The sequence below is a fragment of the Vicugna pacos genome, chromosome 35 (assembly GCF_048564905.1).
Source record: "Vicugna pacos chromosome 35, VicPac4, whole genome shotgun sequence".
Classification (NCBI taxonomy): domain Eukaryota; kingdom Metazoa; phylum Chordata; class Mammalia; order Artiodactyla; family Camelidae; genus Vicugna; species Vicugna pacos.
Window position 1 is genome coordinate 28,326,836 of NC_133021.1, and position 27,558 is coordinate 28,354,393.

A 27,558-nucleotide genomic window follows, 5' to 3' on the forward strand; every position below is an offset into this window, starting at 1 on the left:
AAGACAGGTGGGCTGCCAACTAGAGAAGCTAAAACACTGAACAAGGCACAAGTAGGTAGCAGTTCTGGAACGAATTGCAAGAATTTGGAAGGCAGTGCCTCCTTAGGAGAGTTTTGTTTTGTTTTGTTTTGTTTGTTTGTTTGTTTTTGCATAGGACAGCACAGTCCATAGTGCTGGGCATTATTTGGACCTACCATACATAACAGTCAATAATATACATCTCTTTGAGGACATTTAGTAGAGGACCAGCGTTCATGTAATGGGCCAAGGGGAGTTAATCATGGTAAGAAAATTAGAGATTCCTTATAGTGTTTGGGATTTTTTTAAGCAAAGCAGTTTTGGATTATCGGTAGCTCCCAGACTCTTTAAGGAAAGGGGATTTTCCAGATCATCCTTTGCTATTATAGATGGAATATGTGGAATGCCGTCTAAAATGTGACAGTATTCAAATAATTTAACCACTGAAATCTTATCCTCCCGCCTATAGGCTTCCTAGCAGAGAGCGCAATTATAGTAAATGTAGGGAAAAGGACTCAAAATTCAAGACGTTCCTGCATCTCATTGCCTTTCTGAGGGTCTCACTACTCTCGATGTCCTTGTCTTCCTTTCTCTGTGTTTGGCAGAGAACACACACTCTTAAAATTGTCACAGGCAGGGGAAGAGAAGACCCTCTGAGTTCAACAAATGCATGTGAACAGGTGGATAAGTGCGTCTCACGGTCCTTCAGACCGGGAGGGAGAAAGAGCAAGGGAGGCATTGACGCTGCGGTGGCAGGTTTCCAACTTAGAGCTCATCAGACGGCAGGTTTAGCGTTGGCAGCAGCGTCTGTGAAACATCCTGGATCATTTTCCCAGAATTTGTGGTACTTGAGTTTGGGGAACTTCTAGGTTTTCTTTTGGTTTAGTTTTTTTTTTACTTCTTGCTATGAAAAACTTTAAACACTTATAAATGTAGGAAGAATATATGAAGTGCCTGTCTTAGGTCTGGTTCCCTGGACACAGGTCCTGAAGGAGGGCTTTGGGAGCAGGTTATTTTCTGGGAAGAGCTGTTGGGATCCGTATCTGCCTGGAGTGAAGGAAGCCAGACAGGGCAAGGAGGAGGTGAGCTGCAAGGCAGTTTCAGCGAAGTCCTTAGCCGGTTCGGAGAACCCTGGCCCCAGGCGAGCGCCCGACAGCCCCAGCGGTACCCACTGCACGCGCCCATCACCGCCTCCTTTTCTGTCACCCTCCACCCATCTTGCTCTGCCTCTACTTCCACCCACATCTCCCCCTTCCACTCCCCACAATTTATTGTTTTTAGACTTTATTGATGTATAATCATATACCATAAAATGCACTCATTTTAACTGTACAAATCAGTGATTTTTAGTAAATTTACCAAGTTATACAACCATCACTCTAATCCACTGTGAGAGCATTTTTATTACCCTGATTAGCATATCCCCTTTTAAAAATGACTCCTGGTCTATTTCAAAGCAAATCACTTTAGTGAAGTATTAACGCAGTGAAGTTCTTAACTGAGGGATATATTGATAAGAATAAAAAAGACTCGCATTTGACAGTTACTTGAGGTCACATGACGTGAGTCCTTGGGAGAAGTAACTAACTAGAGGCTGCTTCCAGAGAGACAGACTCCAACTTCCTTTGTTAAGTGGTTGAGTCCCAAAGGTCATCTAAGAATAACACATCTGACAGAGTTCTCTGTGCTTTATAGTTCTTCTACTTTGTTCCTTAAGAGAAGAACCGATGTTTGAGATGAGGGCTGTTAGAGCAGGTGTAGGTGTGTGTAAGACAGCAGGCTGCAAGAGAGGAAGTGTTAGCGCCAATGAGAGACCACCTTTGTACGTCATCAGGAAGGAAAGACAGAGCAGGTATGGGGAAGATACAAAGGATAAACCAAGACAAAGGAGGAAATTCTGTTGGTTAAATGGCCAAGGCAAAACACTAGCCTACTTCTCAGGTTGGTATAAATGCCTTGTGCACGTTGGGCGATAAAATAATGGGTCTAGAAAAAGGAAAGAGGGCATTTTTTAAAAATAAATGAGATATAAATCACATACCATAAATACACCCTTTTAAGGAATACAGTTCAATGGTTTCTCGTACATCCACAAGACGGTACAATTATCACCACTCTGTAACTCCCCCAAATGTTTCATCACCCCCAAAATAAACTCTGTACCCATTAGTGGTCATTTCCTGTTTCATCTTCCTCTCAGCTTTTGGCAACCACGAGTCTACATCTCTATAGATTTACCTCTCTGGGGCATTTCATATACGTGGAATCATGCAAAATGTGGACATTTGTGTCCAGTTTCTTTCCCGTAGCATAATGTTTTGTATGTGTTTGCAGGGTTATGCCATGTATAACAGTACTGCACTCCTGTTTTTTTTTTTTTTTGAGTTATAGTCAGTTTACAGTGTTGTGTCAATTTCTGGTATAGAGCACAATTTTTCGGTTATACATGAACATACATATATTCATTGTGTCACATTCTTTTTCGCTGTGAGCTACCACAGATCTTGTATTCATTTCCCTGTGCTATACAGTATAATCTTGTTTATCTATTTTACATATGCCTGTTGGTAACAAATTTCAAACTCCCAATCTGTCCCTTCCCACCCGCTTCCCCTCTGGCAACCACAAGTTTGAATTCTATGTCTATGAGTCTGTTTCTGTTTTGTATTTATGATCTGGTTTTGTTTTGTTTTTTTTTTTAGATTCCGCATATGAGTACTCTCATATGGTATTTTTCTTTCTCTTTCTGGCTTACTTTACTTAGAATGACATTCTCCAGGAGCATCCATGTTGCTGCAAATGGCGTTATGTTGTCATTTTTATGGCTGAATAGTATTCCATTGTATAAATATACCACATCTTCTTTCTCCAGTCATCTGTTGATGGACATTTAGGCTGTTTCCATGTCTTGGCTATTGTAAATAGTGCTGCTGTGAACACTGGGGGTACTGCACTCTTTTTAGTGGCTGAATAACTGTCCTTGTATGAATTATATGGCTGTACCATTGTTCATCTAACCATCAGCTGATGGACATTTGGCTATTGTGAATAATTTTTCTGTGAACATTTATGTACAAGTTTCTATACGGTACGTGTTTTGAGGATGTGCTTGACTGCTTGAGTGTGCCATGCCCAGCTACACCAGATCACACTCACTGTTTTCTAGTGTGTGTATGTGTATTTGCTCGCATGTGCAACATCTTTGTTTATTCAACATGGATTTAGTTAGTTTTTTGTCTATGTCAGATACCTTGCTAGGCTCTGGGTGAAACTGTCAGAAAAGTGGCTGGCTGCCTTGGTGTAGTTCACAATCTGGAATAGGCGGGGGTGGAGTAGGAGGACAAGCATCGCCCAGACAAATGTGCCAATAGTTAGTTCTGCCTGGTGAGTGCTGTGCAGAGATACAGATGCTAAGAGAAAGTGTAACGGAGGAAGGAAGGACCTAATCTGGTCTAGGGGTCAGCAGGTCAAGAAAAGCTTTTTTGAAATAGTGCTATTCAAACTAGGATCTGAATGGTGAATAGGAATTAGAAAGATAAAAATATGTGATGTTTCAACAGGTAGCAAGGTGACCTAGAGCCTGGAAACCCTGCAGTGGGCAGCTGTGACCTTGCACATTTGTCAATGTCATTGATAGAAAGTAAACTTGAACTCTGCAGATCTAATCAAGTCTGAACAATAGGTAGACAATTTTTATTTGGGTTGTGGTTTTTTGAAAGCATTGTTAGATCTTTCTCATGTTTCCTAAATGCATGTGCTGTCCCACAGAGCTACTATAAGATTTTCAGTAGAGATTGGCTGAGAAACACTAGAATGAATATAAATACGTATAATCAATTAAAGTTGGACAAAGGAATTAAAATGCATTTTTTAGGCTTGTCATAAATTAGGGCCCTATTAACTTGTCTTTAGATTCTGAGTCTCTGAGCATATGTGAAATTGTGTAATTGTTCTCCATGAGTTTTTAACAAAGTCAGTTACCCAAGACAGACAAGGATGCATTTACAACCAACTGGCAATCCCCTGTACAAGAGGTAGCAATTTTACGGACTCCTGTAACCAAGCCATACACCAGACCCTTCCAGAGCCGTCTCCAATCTCTTCCAATTGTCATCAAATCCAGGAATGCAAAAGTATTTTAATACTAAAGAATTAGAATAGAAAAATCATTGTGGCCAAGCAAGATTTTCCTCACTGGAACTAATGGTAGGAAGGCCAGTAGGTAACAAATAGTTCATTATGTAATTTTTCCAAAAGTTATATTTAATATATTCAAGGACATCTGTTAATACCAAGCTTGTGCTGTGTGTGTTCTACAGGGTCACTGGCAGGTCAGTGAGTATTTCATTAACCTAGATCGTCCCAGGAAATGTCCTGTCCTAGATCAACAGCGTTCCGACCCTCCCACTGCAAGTCCTCATTATATAAGGTTATAGAAATGTATCTACCTAATACAGAAGCCACAGTACAAAGTTGTGAGATTAGGTAAGAAGGCTGACATTTTCACAAATTTCCATTCTAATCAAAGGCATGGGTATCATCAAAAAAACCCAAAACAAAACAAAAGCCAGTCTGTTTGTGGGGAGCAGAGCAAAGAGCAGGGGGCTCCTCCTGTTGGTAGAACCAGAAGCCCTTACATCACCCTCCTCTCGTTGCAACTCCCTGTTTCCAGCAGCTGATTTCTTCACTGATTTCTTGTCAGTCAGGGGTTGGCTCCTCCTCTGAGATCCCCGGCAGAGAAGGGAGAAGGGGACCCACATTTACAAACCACTGGAGCATGTGGGGAGTCAGCCTCAGGATTTTCCCTTCGTGGTCTCACTTTATTCTTAGATCAGGTATAATTCTCTCGGGTATAGATGAGAAAAACGAGGCTCAGAGAGGCCCGTCCTAGGTACCCTTTCCTGTGTACTTGGACATCAACAGCCCCAAGGTCTCTCTGCAGCATCTGTCAGGGTTGACCAGATCCTCCTTGGTTTCCACGGCCCCACACCCTTCCTTTGCTTCCTACTTCTGTCCGGTCCTTTGCAGGCTCTTCCTTATCTGAGTGTTGGCATCCTCAGCACTCAAATACCTTTCCCTTACCCAACTACAGTCACCCGGTGGTTGATCAGTTCTACCCTCTTGGTTTTAAGACCATCCACATGCCGATGACTTGCTCCTTTTGAACTCTAGCCCTGATCTTCCCACTGAACTTCAGACTCAAATCTAAGGGCACCTGCTTGAGGTCTCTATCCAGTAGGCATCTTAGATTTCCATGTCCTACCCAAGGTTCTAGATCTGTGCAACTCAGTATGGTAGAGCCACAGAGCTATTTACGTTCAGTAAAAGTAAATAAGATTTAAAAGTCAGTTTTCCAGTTGCACTAGCCATGTTTGAAATTCATGCAGCTTGCTGTGGCTAGTGGTCACCACACCAGACTGCAGACCAACAGCGTTTTCATCATCAGGAAGTTCTGCCCTCATTTTTAATCCCTCTAAACTGGTTCTTTCACAGGGATCCCCCATTTCAAAAAATGACACCACCATCTAGCCGTTCCTCAAGTCAAGAATCTAGGAGACATTCCTGATTCCTCTCCTTCCAGCATGCTTTCTGTCAGCCTGATCAGTGAGTCCTGTGTGTTGTGTCGCCAGAACACACCTCATGTCTGAGTACTTCTTAGACTCCAGTGTTCTCCAAGCTGAGCCACCAGACTCTGTCCCCCGGATCCTCCAGTAGCTCCTCAGTGATCTGCCTGCCTCTACTCTTGTCTCTATAACCTGTTCTCCACGTGGCAGGCAGCCGGAATGATCTTTGAAAACTGTAAACCAGTTCACCTGTCCCCTGGCTGAAAATCCTCCAGTGATATGTCATCAAATGTAGAATAAAGCCACCCCATTTGAATCTTAGTGTACATGACATCTTCATCCATTTGGGCTGCCATAACAAAGGACCATAGAGTAGGTGGCTTTTAAGCTACAGAAATGTATTTCTCACAGTTCTGAAGCCTGGAACTCCCAGATCAGAGTGTGAGCGTGACCGGGCCCTATAACAGGCTGAAGACCGCCGGCTTCTCCCTGTGTCCTCACATGATGGGAGTAGGGCAAGCCAGCTCTCTGGGGTCTTTATAAGGGCACTAACCCCATTCATGAGGGCTCCACCCTTATGACCTGATCAGCTCCCAAAGGCCCCGCCTCCTAATACCATCACATTGGGGGTTAGGTCAACATATGATTTGTTGAAGGGGGAATATAAACATTCAACCTGTAACTCATGGCCCTGCATGATCTGGGCCTTTGTCTTTCTCAACCACTCTGTTCATTACCTACCAGACCCCAGTCACTCTGACTTCCTTTTTGGTCCCCAAATGCCCTAAAAGGCCTGTGCTGTGCTACGGAACTTAGCACTGGCTCAGCCCTTTGCCCAGAAGCTCTTCCCCTGATCGTCACTTGGATGGCTCTTTCCCGCCACCCAGTGGGGCCGTCTCGGCGCCCACACAGAAGGGGCTGCACCCGGTAGCCATCCCAGGTTTGTTCCCACTCTCCCCACAGCATTCCACACTCTGAGTGTTGCACATCTATCTGTCTGTTCATTTATTTTCTTTCTCCTCCTCTCTCACTGGAATATAAGTCTTAGATACTGGGGATTCAATGTGAATAAGACACGCTTTACCCTCTTGGAATACACAAATCTAAAAATGATTTGTAATTAACTTATCTTTTTCTGGACTGTGAACAGGTGTTGGAGTTGGAGGAGGTTAGCTGTTTTCTCTGTATCTTGAGCATGTTGGTGTTTTTTTTTTAACAAATCCTTTTGTCCTTCTCTCACGAGTAACGCAAAAGTAGAATTTCTTTATCAGAGTCTCAGCAGGCAAGTTTCACATACAACATTAAAACGCCTTCAGTTCCTTCCTTGAGGGGCAGCTGGATGGGAACTGGAGGGCGTAGTTGGAAACCAGGGAGAGAGGACTGTAAGGAATCACTGAGGCCCCACCGAAAGCAATGAAAGCTGCTGCCTGGATGGATGGAGAATCAGTGTCCACTGCAGAGCTGGCTGACAGGGAGTCAGAGGAATGGATTTCCTCTTCTGAGGTGCATCTAAGGGTGGCAGGAAGCCCACAGGATCAAGGATGTCAAAGCAGCGGATCTCCAGGATGGCAGGGACAGACCTTCACTGGAAGACAGTGTGCACACGTGCAAAAGGACTCTTGTTCCCAACTGTCCCTCGCCCCATGCCCACATGCACAGATGGTCAGTCTCAGTGGCATCTCTCTGAGAAGTAGGTTGCCTTAGATCACAGGCGGCTCAGAATTGAGTGCCGTCCAATGCATCCCATCCAGCCTCCACCACCTGGTTTTCAGAATTCTTCATGATTTGACTTCATCCTCACCAGTCACATCTTACAGATGCATCAGGCTTCTTGGCATATCTTGTCCATCCTTGCCTCACCTCTCTTCTTGCTCCCTGCCTGTCATGCTCTTCCTCCCAGGTCCTTCCTTTGGGAATCAGCTGGCACTTTTCTGCAGTTCACTGAGAGCTGTGCTGGACTCTGGAGACACAGAGAAGGTCAGGACATCTCCTTCAGGAAGCCTTTTCTAAACACAGATTTCTCCCATCCACAGCAGCCTGGGTCACAGTTGGGCAAGTCATTGGTCACTGGTGGTCCTGATAGTCAACTTGAACTTACTTCGTAGCTCCCCAGATACAAACTAGCTGCCTGCCGTGTGGTGGGATTGCCGAAGATGCTCACTGAACCCTTCTTTCATTGACTCTCTTTCCCTGAAAATTAATTCAGCAAAAACTTTCATGATCACTCAAATGACTGGGCATTGCCTGGGCCTTTCTCCACTTGACTAAATACCGCTCCTCCTTCAAGACAGCTCAGATTCACTCTGTCCTGCCCTGTGCCCTGGGCCTCTTCTCGATGCCCTTCTGAGGTCTTCCAAAGCACTCCACCCCCTCTCCCCCCAACATCAAACCATCTGCACCGTGTTTCACTTGTTTGTGTGTCTTAGTCCCCCCGCACACACACACACACACACATACACACTGGACTGTGTACACCTTGGAAACAAGAACCCCATATTTTTCATTTGATACGAGATGATTTGATTAGGTGGATAAAAAAGCATACAATACAGAAAAAAGCAAAAGTGCTTCCCCCCATAAACCTTGAAGAAATAACAATGTATATTCAAAGACAGACTCATGGATATGGAGACCTTTTAAGTCGCCCGATGAACTCATCTGCCTGGGGTGCTGTCACATGACACCATACACTGGGTGACTTTAAACAGTAGAAATGAGTCCCCCTCACGTGGAGTCCAAGGACAGTGTGTCAGCAGGTTTGGTTCTTCCTGAAGCCTCTATCCTTGGCGTGCAGACGGCTGCCTTCTCACCGTGTGCTCACATGGCACAGCCTCTGTGTGCGTCCCTTGTGTCTCTTCTTACTAGACCTGTATGACCTCAGTTAACTGTAGTTACCTTTTTAAAGCCCTGTCTCCAAATACAGTCCCCTACTGAGGTGTGCTGGGGAGGGGGCAGTTAGGGTGAAGGCGAAAGGGCCAGAATCAAAATGTAATGGCACACAAGGGGTTAAATCCGGTCCATTCCATGGAGAGGCAAGTGTTTGTGTTTTGGAAATTTCTGAACAGATTGAGGCTGGGAAGATGCTGTGAAACTGAATTCGGAGAATAAAGATATTTTTATTATTAAAGTAGGATTTGTTGAAGGAAGGAAATGCTGAGGACAGAGGTTTCAGGAAATAAACCCTTAATCTTCCTGGAGTGGGTGAGCGCATCCCCACTCAGGAGCAGAGTGTGGGGACACCAGAGACAGATGAAGAGTGAAGATCATACGGACAGGCGGGTGGGTGCCCTGTGTGGGAGGAGGGCAGTCCCTGGGCTGCCCAGCTGGGACTTGATCGAGGAAAAGACCGATAGTTTCTTTCTCCAGGCTGGGTGAAGAAAAAGTCCATTTCTATCATCTGGGCCTGGGGGTTTCACAGCTGAAAAATGCTTTGTTTACAGCTGCTCTTAATCACAAGCTGCCTATTTCAGGACTACTTTCCCCTTAGGATCAAATGTAAAGTCAGGCAATGGTTCTTGGAAAACACATTTATAACCAGCCTTGCTCTGGGGTAAACAAGGCTGCGTGGCTCTTGTGGCCAAGTCACCTGGGTCTTTTCCACTCGCTCCGCTTAGTTAAATGACAGTCTTGTGGGTTTCAGGGCAGAGCTGCCATAACACTGCTTTAAAAAATTTTTTTACATTTTTTATTGAAGTGTAGTTGATTTACAATGTTAGTTTCAGGTATACAGCAGAGCAATTCAATTATACATATACCATACACACACACACACATATATATATATATATATTTTTTTTCTTTTCAGATTCTTTTCTGTTGTATGTTATTACAAGGAATTGCATATAATTCCCTGTGCTCTACAGTAGGTCCTTGTTGTCACATTGCCTTTTATCATCCCACTGTCACCACCAGTATTTCTCAGACTGCTGTCTAAGACTAACAGCACAGGGCTATGCTTTTTGGCCTTCTTGGAAAGAAAGAGGTTTTCTTCAGTCCTCGGAGGCTCCGTGGTTGGGTCCAAAGATGAAACTCATGAAGACTAATAGGGAAAAAAGCATATACGTGGTACTGAATTTTCACATGTGCCCAGGAGCCTTCCTGAGGAGAAGGGACATCGCGAGAAGTGACCAGAGCAGGAAGCTTTTATACCTTGTTGGCAAACAGTAAATTTGTGGAGAATGGACAAGACAAAGGGGTTTGGAATTAGGGTCGTAAATGGTGAAGACATAAGTGAGATGAGAAGAGTTAGCTGAACAAGGTTCATTTGCTGATTCCACTCTGCCGGTAAGAGTCTGTCTCCAGTGAAAGGAGAATTTATTTCCTGCCTTTATACAGGAAAGGGGAGCTTCTTCTACACTTACTTGCATCTTAACTGCCTTTATTTATTAATTTTTTAATTGAAGTACAGTCCAGTCAATTACAATGTGTCAATTTCTGGTGTTAACTGCCTTTAGCTCAAAATAATTTCATGTTAAAGAGGCGTATTTTGGGGATGACATATCCCTTTGGCCTTCTTCATGTTTTATTAAATCTAACTTCTCTTCTAGAGTGATGGATTTTCAGAGCCCACATTTCAGCATTAGCACAGGTACCATTTTTTTTAACGAATGTGTGAATGATACTGTTAGAAGATGTAAAACATTTTAAATTGTAATTAGCAGTAAATCTTAAAACAAGAGGATAATACCAACCAAAATCACATGGAGATGTTCAAGTGCATGTAGACAGCAGCATGGTGTGCCCAGTACTGGCCACACGACGGGAGCCTGGGACGCTGGCAGTTACGAATAGTACACTGCAGTATACCAGAGTGGAATCAAACCTTACAGTTTACTTGATCCAGAAACTTTGAAATTGTTTCTTGACTGTTTTTTAATTTGAAGAGATTTGCATTACTTAAAATTTGGGGGGGGGTGATTACATCCAACTATTTCATCTCTGCATGTTTAAAAGATTCACACGCAGTGATCCCAAGACAATGTAATAGGCAAGGAAGATCAGAGACTGGGCAAACCCAAGTTCACTGCAAAGGCAGTCTGTTCGAAATAAATGTCCAAGTTTAAATAGAGAAGAGTAGAGAATTTTCAAACCATATTCCTGTCTGCTCCCTTCATGTTTGGGTAGACAGTTTCCTTCTATGTCTACATCCCCCCCCAAATTGAACTGCTCTCCCATAGCTATCCCATGAAGTAATTTTATTTACTGGCCTGTTATTATGGTTCTGCTCTTTTTCCCCAATCCTGACCCCTGATCCTTCTAACTGCATTCTGATGCTCTGCATGTCTTTGCTGGGGAACTTCATTTCTAACAAGAACCTTTAAACCACCCCCATTGGAAGTTTGCCCTAGAAGGACGTTGACTTAAGAACGTAACGTGTCCGCTCAGCAGCTAGCCGCCCCAAGCTTCGCTTGTCCTGCCAGCCTGAAGATGCAGCACGCCCCTCGCCACCATCCTACACTTATTTCCTTACCAGTGATTCTGGAATTCTGTTCTGTTGTCTGCGATTTTGAAAATGACTGGGTGTCTTAGCTCAGGCTGTCATAACAAAATACCAGAGACCAGGCAGCGTAAAGGACAGAAATGTATACCTCACAGTTCTGGAGTCTGGGCGGTCTAAGATCAAGGTGCGGGCAGATTTGGATCCTGTTAAGGGCTCTGCTCCTGGCTTACAGATGGCCGCCTTCTTGCTGTGCCCTCACACAGCACAGAGAAAGAAGGAGAAGTGGAACTGTGGTGTCTCTCACTCTTCCTATAAAGACATTAATCCCACTATCGGGCCCCACCCTCATGTCCTGAACTCAACCTAACTACCTCCCCAGATTCCCACCTCCCAGTACCATCACATGGGGTTGGAGCGTCAACAAACAAATGGGTGGGACGGGGGACATTCAGTCTATAACAGTGGCCTTTTGAAATGTATAAAGTATCAAGTGATTTACAAACTTTAAGACATTTTTATCAGTATTGTTACTTTTTTTTTTAATTGGAAAGGTTTTAAACTTTTCCCTTGTTCCTCGGTTTCTAAGGAAATCAAATTCTTTCCGAGCAGTATTCAGAAAAATAGAGCCCTGGTGCAACTTGAAATTTCAGAAGTGAAATAGTAAATGTGCAGAAAATTGAAACTCGGACACTACCTACGACAGCAGTATCTTTACTTCAACTCTGACGGTGCAGTTCTTCCTGCGTTGCTGACCTGTCACCATGAAAGCGTTACTATTCAGTAGCTACCAATACCTTCTATCACAGGGCAGAAGAGAGGACGCTGAGAGAATGGGAAGCAGGAAGGATGAGGTTTGGGGGAGGGAAAGGATCTGGTAAAGGGCGGGTCATGGGGTGCTAAAGTGGGGGGGGGGCTTTGCTGCCTGAGTCTTCCACATCTTGCAGAGCATGTGAGTGGCAGGCAGAGCAGCGGTGAGAAAGCCCTGGAACACTAGGAAGGGGCATTACTGAAGCGGGGCCGCTGTGGGGGTGAGAGGACCACAGTCAAAACAGACTTTTTCTCCTGCACAGCTGATGCCGCACTGATTAACACTAACTGCACGTGGGAAAGCTGGCACCTAACGGTGCTCGGTAAATGTGGGGTGAGTGACTGAATAAATGATTCAGTGAAGTGAACGCACGCAGGTTCTCCCAACCCCTGGCAGCAGTGCATCCCCTGTGGGACATCCTCAAGCTCTGGGACGTCCTGTCGTTGAAGCAGGTTCTAGAAGAATGAAGCCTGGCGAGAACTTGATGTCAGTTGCTGAGCGGGACTGTCTTGGGATTTTGGTTTACCTCAGGATGGATCATTTAGACAACATGGTCGTCAAAATATAGCTGCTCCCCTGTTGTTTCAATTTTGTTTTCATTCTTTGAATTGCTTTCTTTCTCCTGAGCGTCGTTCTCCTTTAATCTAGATTGCTCAGTTTGCTTTGGAAACAGGACATTATCCAAGCACAATATGGCTTGGAATGACTATAGGTAATGTGAGAGACGCTAGCACATCACATAGGCCTTTTGTAGCTGCAATTGTGTTCCATTAGTTTTTTTGAAAGAGCATTTCGGTGGCTCAGTCATTGAATGTTACTTGCCTTTACTTGCAGAGAGTGAGTCATCGCTTTGTGTGTGAGGGTGTGTGTATGCGTGTTACTGCTGGGGTGTCTTTAAAGCTGTAGAAGTTGTTTATGAATCTCGAATTTTAATATCTCAAATCTTTTCCATTTTGTTTTTGGAAAATGTGTTTCATTTTTATTAAAATGATGCTGATATATCCCTTAAAGCTAATTTCCAAGATGGCTTAATTATTTGAACAAAGCACACTATTTCTCTTAGAGAAGTGTACACGAACTTGAAGGCTAAGGTGCTAGTTGAATTGTTCTATTCAGGACTGTACAGTTCTGTTCAACTCACAGAAGCATCAAATATCAGAGCTGAAAGGGTCTCTAAGAGGTTGTCCACCAGGGCTTTTTGGCCTTTGGCAACCTAGGTCCCCTTTCGATAAATGAAAAAAAAAACAAAACGGTCACTGAAAGCTGAAATTCAAAACAAATTAAAATTAAATATTCTTACCAAAAATCAAAGCAAAACAATGTAATGAAGTGTGGTTCTTCCTTTTTTTGTAAATCACAAGTCACTTTGAGGTTCTGATGCTTCTGAGGGAATGGCTGACTAGATTCACTCCCCCATTTTGCAGATTGAAAAGACTGAGGTCCAGAGATTGCAGGAGTGCTCATCCTCTCAGCATGTTAGGAGCAGAAGTGGGCCAAGAACCCAGACGTCCTGTGGGCCGCTTGCCGCTTTGCCCACAGGCCCCCTCCTACTTACCCCACCCCGTTAAGGCTGCCCTCGCATGCGAAGACGTTTTATCCCGTCTCATCTCCCTGTCACTGATGATGCTGGCACTCTGGCAGGTTACTCTGACTTTTTGTTGTCCCAGCAAGATGGATCCAGAAGCCAAGAGAGACTTCTCAGTCCATGGGTCCTGGTTTATACTTCCTTTCATCATTCGGAACCAGCTGTGCTACCCTGACACAAACACTTCCTTGGTGTAGCTTCCAGGGAATAAGGGGGCAAATTTTAAATCTGAAAATGGATTCATTTCTGAAATAAAATTTGGGTCTTTCACCGTCTTGAAAGGTCTTAGTGATAGTCTTCCCTGAACAATTCAATAGGTCCTCTCAAACTGACACTGATTTTTTTTTTTTTAAACAGGGTGTCTGGTGGAGAGCTGTTTGACCGGATAGTGGAGAAGGGATTTTACACAGAGAAAGATGCCAGCACTCTGATCCGCCAGGTCTTAGACGCTGTCTACTATCTCCATAGAATGGGCATTGTCCACAGGGACCTCAAGGTGAGGCTGTCGCTTAGCAACACCCTTCAGCTGCTCTCCCACCACAGTGCACCTGTCCGAGAGGACTGGCTCCCACGGAGGGATGAGGTGGCCTTGATGGAGATATGGGTAGAATGAATGGTGGGCATTGTTTAGTGTTCCTTATTGGAGCTTTTGGGACCCAGAAGTAGCTTGAAGGGTGATGAAGATCAATGGGGCTGGCATCGTTTCAGAGATTTGATAACTGTGAAGCAGCCAAAGGGCCCCCGGCAGACAGTCTGTGTATTGCTTCCAGCCTATCTAGAAAGTAATTTTGTTCAAGACATAGAGGCCTTGAAGAACCTTCTCCCAGCCCAGCATCACACACCACATGGAAGAAAGGGAGGAGTGGGTAGAGGGCATGAGTAGAGAGGAGGGAAATAAAAGGCTAATAAAAGAAAGCTAGGTTACCTGACCTACAGTTACAGCTTTCTCCCAGTGTCTGCTGGGGTCCTCCTTATCTTTTCCTTATGAGGTTTTGGCATAATTCACCCTTCCCCCAATAGCTCCCACTGTAAAGGAAGGATCTGGGCTTTACTTGGTCACCTTGGCCCAAAGGGCTGTGTGGATGTCGTCGAAGGGTAGATAGCAAACCTACAGTACAATCTGAGGAACAGCGAAAAGCAGCCTTGCTGACCAAAGGCTGTAACATGGCTTCATTACTTAGCAGTTCCAGGTCCAGCCCGAGAGCTCACTGCGCTGGTCAAGATAGCAGTTCCACCCCAGCACACAGACTCCCCACGCCCATCAGAAACCCAGGGGTTATATTGTGCTGAAGCCATGCTATTCATGACTCTGGGCAATCTAAGTCAACTTAAAGACTAAGTCATAAACAGGTGTTAAAAGAGAAATTTAACACCTGCCCGTTACCGGTACTGGGCACCAAGGTACAAAATAGCGTAGTCTTCTTCTCATAGGGACTCGTTGTAATGTTTTCTTTTCTCCTTGTTACCATTTTCCATTGACCAGGATAGTGGCTCCCAAATGTTAGCCTGCATCAGAACTGCCTGGAGGGCTTGTGAAAACGCAGATGACTGGCCCCAGCCCGGAGGTTCTGATTCGGCAGGTCTGCGGCGGGGGCCCAGGAACTTGAACTTCTGAGGGGTTTGCAGGTCATGCTGATGTTGGCCTGGGACCCACGCTGGGAGAACCGCCGATGGGGGTATCTGGGAATGCTGATGGAGTTCGTACAGCCTTTGCCCTTTGCAGACTTCTTGGTGGGTGACATGGGCCATGCGCACCAGTAGTTAATCGTGAGGACCTGGAGGTCCTTCTGAGGGCCAGGTGAGGGCTCTGGAAGCTGACCTGGCACCTCTAAACTGGGCAGCAGTGTCTGCTCTGCTCTCTTGTGCCCACACCAGATGCCAGTTCTGTGCTTCCAGAACACAGCAGGCAACTCTTTCTGAACAAGGTAGTGTGCTGACCGTGGAGATGTGATGTGAAGGGCAAGTTGTCTGTCCTTATTAGAAACCAAGCCATTTCCTAGATGGGCAATGTTTATTTCCCATTTAGGAAGGCAGGTTGGCTGTCAGGGAGAGGCTGTGATTTCCACCCACGTGATGCTTCTGGAGACGTGTGTGCCACTCCCAGCCTGCAGAGCTTGAAGATCACCAGCGTTATAATTGTGGAAAGAACATGACCATTTTAGAACCTTTCTGTGACCACTTTTCAGAGGCACAAAGAGATTTGATCTATGCAGAGGAAGTTGGGGTTAGGAAATTGAATTTTCATAAACCTCTAAGAAAATGAAAACAAACTCTGATGCAAGCCAGTGCAGTAGAGAACATGATCGGTTTCATTTAAGATTAGGGCGCAGTTTGGGTACCACCCCACCCTCACACGTGGCTGTTTACCTCCTTCTCCCTTCAGGAGGGTATTCTTGTGCCTTCCTCCCCCGGGAAGCCACTAGAGACGATCAGCTGTCCTTTTATCAAAACAAGGGAAATGTCCACTGCCGCCTCCTCCTATGAGGGCAGGGCTGCTCTGTTGACATTTGGGGCTGGACTGTTCTTTGTGAAGGGGCGTCCAGTGCAGAGGAGGATGCTTAACAGCAGCCCTGGTCTCTGCCCTCTAAGCCGGTACCACCTTCTAAGCTTCTGACCACCAAAAATATTTCTAGGCATTACCAAATATCCCCTGGAGGGTGAAACTGCCCCCAGTTGGGAATCACTAGATTAGAAGTATGATTATGTATAACATTAACTTTATGGGAAGTATTGATTCAGATCTTTTAAGAGCTTATGTGAAGTATTAAAGCGTTGGAATGGACATTCCAAGTCAAGTATTAGCCACCAGTTGTCTTCCAGAGATGCCATAAAATAAAGAAAAATAATTTTTTAGGGGAGTCCTAGGCCCCACTGGACCCCAGGTAGAACTGTAGGATTCCCTCCCTTCCCTGGCCCCTCGCCCCCCACAGCCCTCCTCCTGCCAAAGGGGAGGGTCTCCGCCTGATTATCTGAGCCCGTCTTCTCTCCCACTTTCTCCCCTGTTCCCCCCGTCTCCCTCTCCAAGAAAAGCCCTGCTGTCTTTTCTAAGTCTTGAGACAGTACAGACCTAGGCTGAGAAGGAACAGTCAATTGAACTCTCCTTGGTACTTGTCCTTCAAAAGAGCAATTTATTGATCCAAATGAATCTCCTGTAGGAGGAAGGAGAGGTCTGGGTTCCTTGGCCATCTCCAGCCTGGACGCAGCCTGGTTTAGGAGCATGGGATCGTTGACTTTACAGCTGCAGGAGTCCCAGGACAGGAAGGTGAAAAATCATAAACTTAAAAAAAAAAAAAGTCCTCTCTGCACGCATGATTGGACTCTTACTGTTCATCGAAGGCTCCTCCGTCAGCATTCAGGGAAAACAGGAACCACGTGCTGTTGGGTTCCACTAGTTCCCTCCCCTTTCTAACCGTCATTTTTATTTCCACTGTTGACTGGCCCATTTTATTCCATTTTATAACTCATTGAAAGCCTCCTCAGCATACATTTGATTTTCTTCTAATCTGATGCTTCATCCACAGAAGTTATGTCGCTGTGAATGATAAACACCATCCCTTTCTGTTCCTTTTTGTCATGTTATTTTTGGGTGAAGGGTAGTATTTTTTTTTTCCTTTAGGTTCTGTTAAAGAAAAAAAAAACAATTCTGACATGTTAAAATGGTCAGGAAGGCTTTATTCAAGACTGTTGTGAGAAGGGTGTTGCATTAGGGGAGGGAACTGGGCTCCATTCCAAGTTCAATGAGGCCATGTGGAGCTGTATATCCACTGAGCAGAGTGAGGGGCCATGGATGGAAAGTCCCTGAGAGGAGACAGCGAGGGTAGGGGATTCTTGTCAAAGGTGGCAAAGGACCTGGACATTGACAGACTCTGTCCTTTGACCAGACCGGAGGCGGGCCCCATGGAGTCTGCTTTCTGACCAGGCTTGGCCCTTGGGCTCCACGCTTGGTTGATTGGCTGCCCGCATAGTCCGGTCTTAGCAAGAACCCCGGCGAGTCCCGTCAAGATAAACCCCCAGCCTTGAAACCTGATCAGATTCCTTTTCCCCCCGCCCTCTGTGGCTGACCCCCCTCACCTGCCTTCTGCAAAACTCCTTAAGTTGGTGCAGCCAGAATCCCCCTTACCCTCCCTAGTAATTTCCCCTCCCCGACCCCACCCGGCTCCCAGGCTGTAAATCCCCACTTGTCCTTGTTGTGTTAGGGGTGGAGTCGAATCTTCCTCTTCTACTGCAAAACCCCGCTGCAGTGAGGGCTCCCCTGGACAAAACCTTCCTTAGGATTTTCCGCATGTGTCTGAATCATTTATTTTTCAACATCATCAAAAGTCGGGGAGAGGGGTGGGGCAACCTGACGAGCTATCTGGGGAGAGGGGTTCTCAGAGAGGTGGCTAGATTCTTGCGAAGACTGGGCTTTGTGGGAGGGGCAAGAGCAGGAAGGACACAGACGGCCAAGGTCAAGGCTGGGTGGAGAAGAGGGTGCAGAGGAGCCTGACGGAAGTCTGGTCAAGGAGGGACTCTTGGTCAGTTCTCACCATTTCTTCCTGGCAGTGGTCGTACCTCTGAAGCCCACCCCACAAGCCCCCGTGGACTTCTAAGCCCCAGAGACCTGGGCCCAGTCTCAAATTGCTGAAGATGTTTCATGCCCTCACAGGGGACTGGTTCTGCTGCACAGCCAGGCTGGGAACCACTTTTCTCAACACTTTTCCAAGTCTTGGATGTACAGTGTAGTCACTCTGCCTAAGAATAGCTTTGAAAAGCCAATGCTTAGAAACCAAAAATTCACCACAAACCATTGACAAGAGAGACTATGGCTTCACCCCTGGGGTCGGGAGGGGAGCCGGGCAGGAACCGTCGGGGGGTGGGGGTGGGGAACGGCTTTCCCAGTGCAGGTTCATGTTACTGGATGATGGTGGAGCTGTCAGTCCTTGACCTCGTCTCCCTCAGCCACGATGTCATCAGTTGAAACAACGTTGAAAAATGAAAACATGCAGGCGCCTCTCCTGTGTTCAGGCCCAGGCCCTGGGGCTGTGAACTCCTTCAGTCTCCATAAGCCCTGTCTCCATTATTTTTCGCTGGGAACAACCAGATTCCCCAGTTTCCCATAAGAAAATTGCAAAAGCTGCACTGTTTCCAGGTCAACCTCAGGACCGCCACGCTTAAGCCCCTCCCGCGTAGACGCCCTGGAGGCGCCCCCGGCGTGCAGGGCTGTAGTGGAGATGGGGCTGTCCTCGGGCCTTCACTGCACGTCCTGCATTACTGCTGCCTGAGCTCCGACATGTACAGTCAGGGAGGCAGACAAGGAAACGTCACAACCCAGGGTCTACAGATAGACAAGCAGAAGCTTGGAGTACCTCGGACACGTGGCTAGAAAGTGCTGGATCTTCCAACTCTGAGTCATTCCGTGATGACCTCCCACTGCTCCCGGGGAGCCGAGCGAGTGGGTGTCAGCTGTCCAGGGAGGGGTGGGGGTGCCATGCATCTGCCAGAACCCCGGGATGCGGATGTCCCTGGGGGCAAGGAGAGAGTCCCTTGGGTTAGAGACAGGTTGCTGACAGGGGTCAGAAAAGAGAAACAGAACAGCACCCGTGAAAGCAACCTTCTCTCCGGGAGTGTCTCCCCTAACCCAAGAAATGAACTGACAAGCGTGAGAGGAATCGCTTCCTAACTGCCTCAATAAACGGCTCGTTTTTTTCAAGTAGACCAAATACCAATGAGGGAGAGGAACTAGCATTTATTGGAAACCCGTAAGTGCCCATTACCATGCCAGGCCCCCTGAACTGCTTTCATCAAACACTGCTTTTCTTAATGCGCTCACTGTGTCCAAAAGTTCAGATCTGTTCTTCAGCTGTGACTTTAAGCTTTGGTGGCTGGGTGAGTCTCCCGCAGTTAACCCAGCTTTCAACATGGTTTGTAAATTTTGTTTTTCTAACTTCCCTTCTAGCCTGAGAACCTTTTGTACTACAGTCAAGATGAGGAGTCCAAAATAATGATCAGTGACTTTGGATTGTCCAAAATGGAGGGCAAAGGCGACGTGATGTCCACCGCATGTGGGACCCCAGGCTATGTCGGTAAGGACCCTGTGTGTGTGTGTGTGCTTTCCAGCTTGCCGACTTGATCGGTCTTCTTAAGCAGTTGAGCCTAGCACGTGATCACAGCCTTCATTCCCCCTGAGGGAGGAATAAAAAGATTGAGAGACACTGGAACAAGTTTGAAGGGAAGTGATTTCCCCTGAAACCTTTTAAGAGTTGGGTAGAACTCCTGTTTGACTTGGGTGCGGGCCTGACTGGAGGCCGGGAATTGACTTGGATGAGTTCCCAGGTTCTAAGGCCAGAAGTGTTGCATGGGCATCTATGTTTTCAAATGACTTACAGGGACACACAGAGGTAACAGTAAGGTGCAGACACACATGGAACACTGAAAATGTTGCAATAGAAGCAGCTAGAAAGAAAACATTGATGGGAGGAGTCTAGTTCAAACCTTGATGAACTCACTCTCTGTAATTAGCCAGTCCTGATCTGCCCCAGAGAAGCCAAGAATTAAAGTTTTTCCTAAAATCAGAACCCCACATCCTTTGTCCCAGACATAACATACAGAATGCAGGCAAAGCTGACAACGCAGACATACAGAATGCAGGCAGATCTGGATACTGACATCCTAAGACTCCTCTTCCATCTTCTCAGCCCTGGAGAAGGGCCGTTGGAACCGTGTGTGACATTTTTGAAACCTGTGAATGTATTTGTTCATCCCGCAAATGTGTATTAAAATGCCTGCCATGTACCAGACGCTGTCCTGGGCCCTGGGGTGAGGACAGTGAATGAGACCGGCAGGCTGAGGAAAGCAGGCCTCACACTAAACTGGTCTGGGGCCCAGAGCATTGTGGGAAACTCTGAATGACCTTGGAGGCACTTCAGGGCCCTTCAAGTGCTTGCGTGACAATGGGTGTTAAGTCACCACTGTTAGGTCACAGCTCCTGCATTTTTAAAGGAACTCGGAGGTGAAAAGAACAGAACTGAGGGAACAGAGAATAAAATGAGGGGGAAGGAAGGAAGCAATAGAGATTTAAGAGGTGTCGAGATGGGGCGAAAGGTGGCAGGGGAGGAAAGGGTGTAGTCAGCACCTCCTAGCCCTCGACTGTCGCAGGCCAGGACTTTGTCCCTGGGTCGTGTATACGCACTGGGCAGAGAAGGAGACAGAGTTCTGGTCGTGTTTAAGAAGCCAGTGCATCTGAGGGAGATTAATGGTAGGGCTAGCCATCTCCGTTGTAGGGTAAAAAGTGATGGTTTCAGGAAGAGCCGGACCCCACCAGGGGGACCCAGCAGCTGTGATGAGAGATGATGTGTAACCCCTGTGTATGCCCAGAGGTGGGGGCTGTGGGTGGAAATGTGAGTGCGTGTGTGTGTGGAATTTCTCCAGTTCAGTCCAAGCCACCAAGCAAGCAGCAAATAAAAATGAATGAGACAAACTTATTCTCATTTCTCTTAAGAGATGGGAGGAAAAAAAGCCTGTTCCAACTGTGATGAATAATAGACATCAGAAAAAGGAAAGGCCTGTGAGGTCATGGGGCCAGTCTCCTGTCCAGAGTGGCTTTGCTCTGTTCTGCAGGGGCTGCTGCCCAGGCCATGGAGGGCCAGGGAACTGGGGATGCTATAGCCTCCCAGCGAGGCTCTCGGGCTGCAATTTAGGTGTTCTGATAAAGAATGTCCATATTTACACGTGCATCACACCATTGTCTCATTTGACTCTGATGTTGGAAATCTCTAGCACTTTCTAAATTGCTTTTTGCTTTTTTGTGTCTTGGCAGAGTCTATGGAATAGCGGTTTTCTCTGGGTTTCTGAGTGGCTGCCGTCCGAGCGGTCTGGTTCTGTTTAGATGTCGGACGTGTATGAGTCTGGGAACTGGGAATGATGTTTGGATGTGGCCCTTGCCCTTACCACCCTAAAAGGTGGCAAGTAGAGCCATCGGGTAATTCTGTCATCAGATACAGAGTTTTCTTTGAGTGGGGAAAGGGAAGTCATGGACTATGGGAATATAGTGATACTGTGTTCGTATTTATTAAGCACCAAGAAGACTCTTGGGAGACCTTCTAGAGCAAGGAAGAGACAACACTGGCAAGGCCATGTCCACGCAGACATGCCTTGGGCAGAGAGCAGCTGAGCTTGGGCTGTTCCTCCATAACAGTCTGCATGGCAAGCTCCTATTCAGCCATCAAAACCCAGCTTACATGACCCCCTTTTGGTTGCTTTCCCATCACCCATCCTCCCCTTTATCATCCTGGTTCTTTACCTTTTCTTGTCATGGCTTAGATCCCATCCCATCAGGGTTTGTATTTATCTGTGTCTGTCCCCCACTGCACTAGAGCAGGGGCTGTGTCGTACTCATCTTTGCACAGGTGCTTGTTGAATTGAATAGAAACCTAAGGTTCATGGAAATAGCAATTTTTCTTCCTCAGCTCCCTTTCCATTCATTCAACATGCATTTATGGAATTCCTGGTATGTGTCCTACACAGTAGTTCGGTGTTATGAATACAAATATGAATTAGACAGTTTCTGACCGCCAAAGATTCACAGAATTGTGAGAGCCAGAGGGTTAACAAGTAAACTGAATGATGTATGATAAGCGCTACATTATTTATCATTCAAGAAATTACTTATTTAGTGCCCACCTTCTGTTCTAGCAGTGGGGATATATCAGGAGAAAGAAAAAAAAAGCAGATAAAAATCCCCAACCTCATAGTACTTAACATTTGAGTGAGAGAGAGGCAGACTATAAGCAAACAGCTTAATATATTAATTAGTATCTTAGATACTGACAAGTGCTATGGAGAAGAATAAAGCAGGAAAGAGAATAGAAAGTAAGTGTGTGTGTGTGTGTGTGTGTGTAGGGGGTTGTAATTTTAAATACACTGATCAAGCAGCCCTCACCAAGAAGGTGACAGTGGGGTAAAGATTTGCTAGATGTGAAGGAGCTGGTCATGCTGTTCTGGGAAGGAAGAGCATTCCAAGGATGGTGCAAAGGCCCTGAGGCAGGAGTGGGGGAGGGGGGAGTAGCAACAGGAACAGGATGAGAAAACAGGAAGTCAGAGAAGTAATGGGCAGAGCATGTGCAGACCAGGACTTAGAAATCATTGTCAAGACTGGGAGGTGGGAAGCCATCAGAGGGTTCTGAGTAAGACACAACATGATCGAACTTTTACCAGGATCCCTGTAGGGGACTGGCTGGGATAAGGAGAGATGATGGGGGTGCAGGGCCAGGGTGAAGACCAGTTAGAAGTCTCTGGAACTATCCAGGTGAGAATAGTGAGAACTCAGTCCGGTCAGCAGAGTGGAAGTGATGAGTAATCATCAGGTTTGGAATATAATGTGAAGATAATGTCACCAAGAATTTCTGTAAAAGTAAAAGTCGGATTTGAAAGAGAGAAGTCAAGGTTAATTCCAAAGTTTTTGACCTGAGCACCTGGAAGGGTGTAGTGGCCTTTAATTAAGATATGGGAGGAGGAAGGAGGGTACAGCTCTGTGACAGAGCATGTGCTTAGCATGCACAAGGTCCTGGGTTCAACCCTCAGTACCTGCATCAAAAAGGAAAAAAATGTGGAGGAGGACATTGCAGAAATATCACCAGGGGTTTGGATTCAGATCTGATAAAGGTAAGGAAGGCATCTGGAATTGTGGGGAGATTCTCATTACGCCAAGTAGTTATGTTCCATAAGGTCGCGGTGAGTGTGAATTAACAAATGCTGAGCTGCTGCTCCCAGGGGAAAAAATGAATTTGGGTTCCCGTGAGCCTCTGATCCCAGCGCTGACATCAACTGGTCGATACTTAGCCTTGTTGTATGTGTGTCTCTCTGTTCAGCGACACTTTATGTAGTAGTAGTTCATTAACGTTGAAGCCAGGCCAGCAGCACTGTAACTCGTGTCTAAAGGAAGCTGATCTAGCTTTTTTCCCATTTCCCCATGAGGCTCACTTGGCCTTCTTGTGCTCAGGAACACCGGACGGCTCTTCAGCGCTGACACCTGGGGGCCATTTGTAATAATGAAATCAACAAAATGCACAAACATGTGGAAACCGTGGCACTGGCTAGACCGTGAAAACTACACTCATAGACCAAACAAGAGGGCAGAGCGTTGCCGTGTTTGACCTCAGCTGGGCACGTGCACCTCCAAGTTGCGGCCACTCTGTGCGTGTCTACAAATGACCGCAGAAGCATCCTAAGCATTGATTTGGGGGGTACACGTGAATTTTGGCGAGTAGGCAGATTTGCAAATATGGAATCCCCGTGTAGTGGGGATGGACTGTATTTGGAAGCTGATAGCTTCTGGGTGCGTTTTAAAGCTGTGAACCTGATGAAACCATCAAGGGAGGTGGGTGTAGATGGAGGAGAGAGGAAAGGTCCCAGGGCTGAGTCCTGGGGACTCAGAGGGACTGAGAAGGGACAGTGGGAGGGAGGAAGATGACGAGGGGAGTATGGCATCTGGAAAGTGCTTCAAGGATGAAGAACTGTGTGTCAGTTGTGGCTACTGAGTCAGATGAGATGAAGGCTGAGTGAGTGGGGGCCACTGGTTGGGGGGACCTTAAGCTATGGAGTAGTTGAACAATTAATGAAGCCTGTGGGAGCCTGGCAGTCAAAGTGATGCCAGGGAGGACATGAAACACGTCTTCATAAGAGGAGCCCAGCATGCTGTGTCTGTGTGGGGCTGGAGAAAGCCACGTCCCCCTGCTCACCTCCCCCGACCCCAGCAGTAGCTGTAAGATGGAGACACTCTCTGGGATCTTGGACAAAGAAGCTACAGCCTCATTTTTGCCTGGCAGTTTGATTTGAACAGGGCAGAGCCATTGGGCATCTATGTGAGAGGAGGGAGGGGGGCCACTCCCCTCCCCGTCCTTGGGGCCACGCTTCCCACAAGCCCAAGCCGGGAGTGGAGGAATGCAGTCTGCTTTCAGCTCTAGTTCAGATTCCTTCTAGGGAGCGCTGGTTTCAACTGGTGAGTGCTGTTGTGTTCTTGTATCAGTTATTGTTACCTAAATGACTATTCAGCTACGTAGGTAGTTTTGCCAGCATCAGGATTATGACTTCAGTATAAATGAGTTCTTTAATAATGAAGAAATAATGAAAAAGGAGCTGTTTATCCCAAGTACCCCAGTGCACACGGTGCCTTGGGAGAAGGCAGAGGAATCTGAGCACTGTGAACTTCACCCTTGACCCTGAGCAGCTGCCTGGTCCTCACACACCCTGTATGAGGAACCAGGGTCCGTGCAGAGCGTCAGGTCACTGATAGCAGGAGATGGCAGGCATCTCTCCATCCAGGTATACTGAGTTCCTACTGCGGGCAGCTCACAGGCCTCCCCCGACGCAGTATGGCCAGTGGGCGATGCAGACCCGGATGAGGTAGCATGTTTGCAGGATGAAGTAACTGACATATTTCAGAAGCAGCCTCACAAATGCTGGTGAGAGAGGGATCAGGAGACAATTCTTAGAGGAGGAGGGGCATGAAGGAAGGCTGGAACTCGGGCTGAGATGAAGGGAGCCGTGGATGCGGTCCAGCAGGAGAACAAAGACCCAGAGTCGTGAGCCGCGTCTTGTACGCAGGGTCTGGGGGAAAGGCGCAGGCTCACTTGGCTTCGAGGGAGGGCTTGATCAATATGTTCTTGGAGATAATTTAGGAGAAATGATAGGGCCATCTGGTAGGAACCAGCTCCTCGGGGTAGTGTGGTGACGGTCTCCCTGGTACAGACCTGGATTTAGAATCCGTTCTGCTGAGTCAGATACAGCATTCCCTGTGGCATCACCAATACAAGATAGAAGTCAGAGCTACGGATGTTTGTAAAATTACTTATTTGACTTGCTCTACTGCATTAATTAAAATATCCAGCTGGCTCTCCTGAATCACTGAAGAGAAACAGTAAGTCACAGAAAGCATCCGTTTCAGCCATGAAATTGATCAGAGACGAAAGATAACAAAAGTACTTCTGTTGGTAGAGGAAAGCCCATTGTTTAGTTTCTTGATGTTGCTTTTTGCATGGTGATGTGATTTCTCAGATTCTGTGGGTCTCCTGCTCCTGGTTTGAGAAAGAAAATTAAACTCTTTTAAAAGAACTTCAAACTGTGGCTCCAGATGAAGCGACAAAGGGCCTCACCAGAGGAGGGCAAACGTGTGTTCTCTTACTTACTCTTCTGAAGAAGGAGTCTGTCTTTTTCAGGAATTGCAAACTTCACTTTTAGAAAGGGCGAGAAAGCTGGGGTGGTGCTGGGGTGGCCCTGGAGCGGCAGGACTTTTAACTGCTCTGTGATGTTTGATTTTGAACTAAATGAGACTTCTTTTTTTTTTTCTCATCGAGCCTTATTGAGTGATGACCCTTGCTTTGCAATATTCCACTGGGGGTGCGCACCAGCAGCCAGTCTTTTCATCAGTGGGTGTTACTCAAAAATAAGACAGAGCATTTATGTCTGATCCATGCTTGTGCTTGGAAGCGGAGCTACATCGTGGTTCTTTAGAGGGTGGCTAATTGGTAGGTTACTTAAACTGTGGAGAGGGAGTCATTTCCTCTCGAAACGTAGCTGCCTGCACAGACATTGCAGAAGGCTTTGGTTCAGCCCGTGCCTAAAGGAGTTTCAGCAAGTTTCGCTGAGTTCTCTTCTAAATGGAAATGGAGGCCAGTTGGTCAACATTCTTGGCGTATTTTTTCATTATTAGAAGAATGCTCTTAATTCATGGGATCATCACATTTTTAAAGCTTCAGGAAGGGCCTGAGGTTAGGATGAGAGCTGGGAAATGGGGATTCCAGCAATATTGCAATATTGGAGTGAGGACCTGTTCCCACAGTCCCCCAGCCTGTCGTCGGTGGCGGTCACAACAGTGGGTCTTGAGTGCGAGATTCTGTGTATCTCTGCCATTGGTTCGGTTAAGGGAGGTCTGAGCCCTGCCCTCAGACTCTTGGGTTCTCAGTTTCTCTCTTGTAAAATAAGTGTGCTGAACTGATGGACCTCCGTGATTTTTTTTTTTCTGGTTCCCCCATCCTGTATTTCTCCAGCTGTGTGACTTAATAACCTTTAAGCGGATAAATATTCATGTCAAGGAAATTGACTGTCACTTTCCCACATCCTTACTCAGAACAGACAGGAAAAACCTCAGCTAGGTTGACATCATCCATTTCTGTCCTCTCGAGCAAGCTGAGCCATGTCAGTTCCTTTGATCTTGTCTCCTAGACCCTCTGTTTCTAATGCTTTAATCTTCCCCCTTCTGTGTGGTCATTCTCTCCAAGAGAGCTTGGTTTTTATCTGTTGTTCACTTAAATACCGTATTTAAGTACACGGCTATGAACATGACATCAGTGTTCTCACCCTCTCAAACGGTTAGCGTTGAAACAGGACTTTATGTAACTGACAAGTTGTCGCATGGGGCACAGCTAAGTAGGCGGAGGACTCAGATAAGAACTTTCTCTTCTCTCTCAGCAGCTACTCAGTAACAGCCAGCAGCGACTATTTCATCACACTGGGAGCTGCCAGCAGACCCCGCTTGTCAGAAAGAACAGGGCACCCCCACGTGGGGAGACTTGCAGGGCCCATGGTTAGCCTGGACGTAATGAATGTGGACGTGGGCAAAGTCAACCCAGCCCTGCCTTGGAGGAACCCCCACCCCGCAGGTTCAGTCCCACTAAATCCCTCTTAACACCCTTTGTGAAGCACTTTCCATCCTTTTAGAATTCCTTAACAGCTCCTCTCTAAATCTTTAACATTGGGACGGAGTTTCATGGTTTCTAAACTGGTACCATTTTGTGGTGGCAGAGAGGAAAGAAACACTACAGCATTTTGTAACTTTTTTCTTTTAATGGTTATAAACTCCAACATTGGAATGACTGGAACAGCCTTTTTCATTCTGAAGTGCAGCGCATCAGATTTCAGAAGCGAGGATGGGCGTATGTGCAAAGTAGCCATCCGGTTGCGGTCACAAGTGGGTTAGGGCGGAGGCTGAATCTTGGGACCACCTGTACGGAACACATTACAGGGTGATTCGCTGCCACATTGCTCTGAAATGCCTTACTCAGAGCATTTTTCTTCCTCCATTGCACAGAGTTCCAGGTCTCTCCCACATTTTAAAACACCAGACACCAGCTGCCCTCCCATTTTCCACTCCCTTCCTGTGCCAGAGCCT

General features: G+C 46.5%; 1 protein-coding gene across 5 annotated transcripts in view; it reads left to right on the plus strand.

Annotated features, from left to right (window-relative positions):
• Nucleotides 1-27,558, plus strand: part of CAMK1D (calcium/calmodulin dependent protein kinase ID) — a 341,195-nt gene that overhangs the window by 270,958 nt on the left and 42,679 nt on the right. For all 5 annotated transcript variants that reach the window (XM_072954896.1, XM_072954894.1, XM_072954895.1 and 2 more), the window contains 2 exons: nt 13,773-13,911; nt 19,351-19,477. In XM_072954896.1, the coding sequence (XP_072810997.1) occupies nt 13,773-13,911; nt 19,351-19,477 (266 nt within the window). The remainder of the gene's footprint in view (nt 1-13,772; nt 13,912-19,350; nt 19,478-27,558) is intronic.